The sequence below is a fragment of the Simochromis diagramma genome, unplaced genomic scaffold (genome assembly GCF_900408965.1).
Source record: "Simochromis diagramma unplaced genomic scaffold, fSimDia1.1 OVJJ01000603.1, whole genome shotgun sequence".
Taxonomy (NCBI): Eukaryota; Metazoa; Chordata; class Actinopteri; order Cichliformes; family Cichlidae; genus Simochromis; species Simochromis diagramma.
In genome coordinates, this window is record NW_024387414.1 from 17170334 (window position 1) to 17177139 (window position 6806).

The following is a 6806-nucleotide window of genomic DNA, read 5'->3' on the forward strand; positions in this document are numbered from 1 at the left end:
ACAAGAGAATACTCAATTATCACAGTACAACGCAAAGTTAGTTCAACTTTAGGGAACATCAGTTTTTTCAGATAGGAAGAAGAAACTATGGTACGGGCTTTGGTGCAAATGAAAGGGACAACTGGTGTGCAGTGGAGAGGGAGCAGGACAATCCACAGGCCACTGCTCTCTCCTCATCCCTTCTGATTTTTGTTGGCATCTTTGTTAATGTTGGTAGCATGAGACTTGCATCTGCTGCCCATTTAGATAGCACAGGTAGTCTCCTGCAGAACTGCACAATAAGGTTTGTGGAATCTCCCAGCACAGCATCTAGAGCAAGGGTGTCAAACTCCAGGCCTGGAGGGCCCTGGGTCAACACACGTGAATCAAATAATTAGTTCGTTACCAGGCTTCTGGAGAACTTCAAGACATGTTGAGGAGGTCATTTAGCCATTTGAATCAGCTGTGGTGGATCAAGGACACATCTAAAACCTGCAGGACCCCGGCCCTCGAGGCCTGGAGTTCGACACCTGTGCTCTAGAGTGATAGGGAGATCAGACATAGCTGCATAAGGATAGCTGCACAGGTGCCCAGTGGGGCATCAATCCAGCAGGACTGGTATATGCTGGTTTGTGTAAGGAGCACAGAGCCAGATAATGACTTTTAGCAAGATACCTGTGCATATACCTTACTAAACTATCAGAACTAGACCTCCGTGAGGATGGTATGAGGGCCTGATGTCCTTTAATGGGACTGGCTTGATAAATGTAGGCCAAAGCACTTCAGAACTGCAGGTCTGCCACTGGGACTCTGATCTCTTCACAGATGAGAGCACATGTGACAGGCATGAAAGAGTCTGGAGATCCACTCTCTCTTCATGCAAACATAGTTGACGGGAAGATGAGCATTTAAGGAGCCAAAGCTTCCCACCTTCAATCTTTGAAGCACTACAACAGGTTGTTAGTGGGAGACGTTGCTCATCATCTCACTGCTGGTGGAAGAAACAAGACAGATGTAGATTTCTATACATTGATTTGCATTAAGCCACATTAGAATTCAGGCACTGGAAGGCATTTCATCACTCGGCAGGATCATGATCCTGAAAATAGAGCGGGAAAAAAAACAAAAACAAAAAAAAAAAAAAAACCAAAGAGCTGAAGGGGAAGAGGTGGAGAAACATCCTCGACTGGCTGAGTCAGTCACCTGATCTGAATCCAAATGAGTGCCCAGAGCTGGATGTGGCTGTGGGGAAGCCTGGGAGAGCATCACTGACTGCGCAGCATTTTCCCCATACATTAATCACAATGATGCACACATTTCTGTCTGACCTCCTCAAATTAGATTCCAGACTTTAATGGCACCTGCTGTCACTTTACCAGTTTTTGGTTGGTTTTATTTCAATTCAGCCTATGTCACAAAAATTGCTAACTTCTCCAAAACGTCTTTGATTTGTATTTCTGAACAGCAACAGATGTAATGTAGCATATTATTGAAACTTCAAAAACAAGTCAGTCAGACACGGCTGCTCTTTGCACTTTATAAAAAACGTACTCAAAAGACTGTTTTATTAAAAGAAAATAAAAAGAAAACACGGCATTGTTACAGGTTAAAACAACAGGAAACTCAACGTTTCAGCTTGTTTAATCAAACACTGGCCTCCTTCGAGAGGACATAAAATCAGATTTTTAACGCACTGGAATACAAACCTGCAGACTACAACAACTCTTAAGGTTAAAAAGAAACAAAGAAAAAAAAAAAAAAAAGACATTTTCATAGTCTTCTTAAACAGTATAAACACCCCTGCGGTCTGCAGATATACCTGACATGACAAGCATTTGTTTTGTGAAAGATGGTGCTGAGGCGAAGTCTTTTCTCCACACTGCGGGACGCACTCACAGAGACGGCCGCATGTACTTCTGATCATTTGAGTTAGTTGTAGATGAAGTTAAACCTGTAAAAAAAACAGTGATTATTACAAAATCAGTGCCAGTTAGACTCATGTTAACAAACAGCTACTTTGATGATAAGAGCATCTTTTCCAGGACAAATCTGTACATTTCAGAGGGTTTACTACAAAGGAAGTAGCTGTTTTTAACCTGGCTAGAACTAACGTGCTCAGTTATGCTCACAGTTGGGATTTAAAATCCCATCGTCATTACTTCACAACACCCCCCCCCCAATTTGTCACGTGTTTCAGATCAAACTAATTTTAATACTAGACAAAGAACAAATATAAAATGCAGCTAATAACGCGATGATTTCATGTATTGAGGGAAAGACCAGCTCGATTACATCACAGCAGGACACCGAGGGCCGTTCACATCCGAAGGCTCCCTCGAAGTGACCTACAAATGTGTCCTCTTCCCGGGCTTTCAAGGATATGCTGAGTGCATCCCTCATAGCCCACCTTATCCCAAATTTCATTGTGTGCCACCGGCTGTGGGCTCATCACTACCTGTTAGTGTCATGGTTGCTAGGCAACAGAAGCAGCACACGAGAGGCTAAGCCGCCTCATTTAGCAGCAGCTCTGGTCGGCCTTTGAAGGGCGCAGCCGCTGAATTGGGACGTAGCCGCTAATTGGGACGTAGCTATAAGAAACACATGTTCAACCCACTGAGCCATACCTCATCAACACAAGCTAGTGAAGCTCCTCTGTAAGGTTGCAGCAGCACAAACTGTGTGCATCACTTTGTCACTGGAATTTGTGTCAAGTTAGTGATGCATAAAAGTTTATACCCGTGCCTTTTACCGAATGGAAATTCCAGCCATTGGGACACAGATTTGAAAATCGATGGGTTACATTTGTAGGCCATTTATCACTGAGAATATTCAGCTCCGTTTACAATGTTATATAAACTATATGCACTTTGAAGCCTTATTTATTATGGTATAGAAGACTATCATAACTAAACACACCAAGCAACATAAAGTCTTACAGATTGAGAGGTCAAATGTGCAGCTGACACATTAAGGGATCATTATGGTCGCCCGATTGGTTGTTTGGTACACAAACAGTGCCGTGCCATTTATCCTGGCACTGAGGCCACGGGTGTTTTTAAGCTGCAGATGAAACCTTTTCCCAGTGTTCTCCAGAAAGTCTTTTCAAGCTGGTGCAACATCTGAGCTTCTGCACAGATATGCGATTCAAAAGCGGAAAAAACTAACACAAACATGCACTCATCTCTTCAACCACCCCATAGCAAACATGCAAGGTTACAAAAATTGACATATGCACATCACACTGATGTCACATCTGTTTGTGCACAGCTTGCACAAACAGATGTGACATCACTTTGCCTGGAAGACAATGTTATATAAAGAAAAATGCAGCTGTTAGAGCGCACGGATTGGTAAAATAAATATATTACCTCAAGAATTCACATACATAATGATCTTCTGCAGCATCAATCTCTTGTCTAATTTGCAGGAAAAGTCTTTCATTTTGCTGTTATATGTTTTATCACCTGTTGTGTTGATAATGTCTCTGATCGGAGTGCAAACTTTGTGCATTTGTGCACACTGCCAGCGACCAGAAAGAAACCCTGCTATGTAATTTCACAGCGCATCCCTCTGCTCTGAGGAATCCCTGCATCACTCGAAAACATTGCAGTTCTACTATTTTCTGTCCAAACGCATGCAAAAGTTCTGAACATTACCTGCTCAGCAGCTGTGGTAGACTGGAAATGATCGGTCCATATCCAGGAGCGTTGTCATACAGTTCAAACAACGGTGCAGCCACCAGTTTATAGTTTTTGGGCACAGCAAACAGCGCTGTACAAACATCAAACACAGATTTCAGAAACAACCAAAGAGACTCATCTAAGTCTTTACTTATTTTAATTAAGCATCAAAGAAATTTTGAGATACACCGACCTTTTTCCTGCAACTGGACCAGGAACAGCTTCTTATGCTCTTTAGGTTTAGTGATGTGAGCTGGAATATAGGGATACTGCAGGGCAAAAACTTCAGATTAGTTCACATCAAGATGTAGATGTGACAATATCCAACATGACTGATATAAAAATGAATCTAATATTAATTTCAGTCATTCCGTTGAACTGTCCTTCTTCCAGGGTGGAATGATTGTAATGCATACATCTGTTGATATGCAGTGAAGTTGAAGAATTTGGAGGTGGTCCTCTTTCTTCATCATTTCATCCACTTTGCACAGTGTAGCAGTACCACTGCAAACTTCTGACAACTGTATGTATATTCTTGGATGTAGAGCAGTGTTTAAATTGAGCCTAATGTTTATTCCAAGTTTCTTCCTCACAGTAAGAATTACATGGCTCTCTACTCAGTATAGGCTAATACCTGAAGCCAAGGTATCTGTATCGGATCAGATCTGGAAAAGGTTGGCTTGATGCATCCCTAGTTAAAGTATCATAAATATCCTTCTGATCATCTTCTTTGTACTGACCTGTGGAGGCTCAAAGTTGGGGCGCCACCAGTTACCAATACAATCATCGATCACCCAGTCCTGCTTCACACCATCCTGCCGTCCAAGGATCTAACAACAAATTTGAAGTTAATACACACAGAATCAAAACAGCCAGCACAATGACACTAAGCTCAAAGTTTGGTAGCTACCTCGGTCATCAGGCGCTTCAGACCCTCCACCTCATCTTCCCCAGGGTTCAACTCTCCACCAGGCCTGCAGCAGAGAAGCAAACTGTGAGGCACCCGTGCAGAAAAAACTACTTCAGTTTGTTCACACAGTAGAGCTCTGAACATCAGACACTCACAGTTTAAAGAAAGTTGTGCCCAGCTGCAGGAGTAAAACATGAGGCAGTCTGTGTTCATGGACAATGAGGACACCCTCCACTGTCCTCCGCATCCCCATCTTATCAAACTCTTCCCGCATCCGCTGGAACCGGGCTGCCACCGAGCTGTCCTTCTCATACAGCGGCTCCTTGGTACCGAATGTGTAGTTGGTGAGGGGGTATCTGACAGAAAATACACAAGAAGGCATTTCAGCATAAATGGAGAAGATACACACAGCGGGGTACACACACACACACACACACACACACACAGAAAGCTGTGGGAGACATTAGAATAATAAAACACACAAAGAATTTTTTAATCTATGGCTATAACAAAAGGTTTTTCTCAAGAAAATAACTGGTTTTATTTAATTATTCAGGGCTGTTCACATTTGTTCATTAAACAGTTAAAACCCAGATTTTATCCATGTTTAAAAAAAGTAAAAGCACCCCAAAAAATTTCATTTCACTGCTTAATTCAGGCTTTCAGCTGCCACAATCAACCTGATTAAGTCCCTAGTTTGTTTGTTTGTTTCTTATTTTTTGTAAAAACATGTTTAAAAAAAACGGGGGAAAAAAATGTGATGGAGTATTTATCAAATTCTTTTTTTTTTTCTTAGAAATATTTATTTTCTGAAAAAAAAAAATCATAATTGGAGAAAAATGTCAGATTAATTTATTAGAGCTGACTAATTGGTTATTTTCTTGATTGACGGATGATTCCATTTCAAACGTTAATAAACAAAGAGCCCTTTTTTTCAGAGCCCTTGTGAATTTGAGACATTTCTTTTAACCTTCATAAATTCTTAGAAATTCCTTAATATTATTTGAATGTAATTTTGTAAATTTTCTTAATATTCTAAGTGAAGACTTCGTTACCTGTCAGGCAGCTTTATGACAATCACATTTAAATCACGTCTCGTCTCCAACACTGATAATGGGAATAATTAGTTACACCTGTAACTAAAAGTCAAAATTTTTTAAACTACGTTCAGGTGAAATAAACACCAAAGCTCGGTTATAATGTCAGAGTTACAGCCGAGATGTTTTTCCCATGTTTTACTTTAAGAATAACCCTCACAAAGCCTTGATAGGACCACAGACATTGACTAGCTAAGTGGCTTCTTCCTGCAGCGATCACAATTAACCGAACCAAGCAGGTCGCGCTGCATCCTGACTCCTCGGTGTGCGATAATTAACGGCCCCACGACGGTAGTGAGACCAGCTACGTGTGCGGTGCTTTTAGAATGATCCACACGGACTTACAGGTTGATGGTCCTCTCCAGTGTGAGCGGCTTCGCGGGCCCGTATTTGTTCCCAAACTGGACGGGAGCGCTGCGCGGCCAGCCGGTGGACGAGCGGCTGGGAGGCGGGACCGACATCTCTAGCGTATGCTCAGCGACACTAAACCCGCCGGAAAGAAAGCACCTCCGCTGGGAGCAGGTTATTTATTGGATTATATGAATTACTTCAGAAACGCCGCCGACCCTCCACAACAAATGTCTCCGCCGTTGTTAACCTCGCTCCTCTTCCGGGTGAAGTGCGGCTTTGTGGTGGGGGAGACTCTTCGCCAGCGACCCCTGCTGGTCTGGATCTGAGACGTTACTTCGTATTTGATATGTAGCGAACTATCAAAGGGTGTGTCAGTGAAAATTGAAGTGTGTAAATTAACCAAAAATGACCTGTTTTACATTTAAAAAATAAAGAAAGAAAGAAAGAAAGAAAGAAAGAAATATATATATATAATTATTTTTTTTATTTTTTTATTTTTTTTTATAAAATATTTGTTTATTTTATTTTTTATTTTGGATTTTTTCTATTGTATACGAAAGGCACGAGGCGGAAGTATGTGTGGGTGGTGCAGGACAAAGACAGATGGGTTCAAGGTGGGGATGAGATTTCATCAGGAGTATACTCTGAGCCCCTCCAGCCAACAATACAGACGAGGTCAGGCTATGATGGACTGCGATGTCTGCAGATGACACTGTGATCTGTTGTGAGATTAGGGACCAGGTGAAAGAGAGCAGGTGGAGGTATCCTTCAGAGAGAAAAGGAATAAAA

The 6806-nt window shown here is 41.8% G+C and overlaps 1 protein-coding gene across 1 annotated transcript; it reads right to left on the reverse strand.

Moving 5' to 3' along the window:
* Nucleotides 1–1378: 1378 nt before the first annotated feature.
* nudt21 (nudix hydrolase 21) lies at nucleotides 1379–6290 on the reverse strand. Its single transcript, XM_040011043.1, has 7 exons — nucleotides 6012–6290; nucleotides 4725–4925; nucleotides 4570–4633; nucleotides 4400–4489; nucleotides 3853–3928; nucleotides 3636–3750; nucleotides 1379–1930 (listed from the first exon to the last, which is right to left on the reverse strand). Exons 1-7 carry the CDS (start codon nucleotides 6125–6127, stop codon nucleotides 1909–1911), a joined length of 684 nt encoding a protein of 227 aa, XP_039866977.1. The 5' UTR covers nucleotides 6128–6290; the 3' UTR covers nucleotides 1379–1908.
* Between the last annotated feature and the right edge of the window lie 516 nt (nucleotides 6291–6806).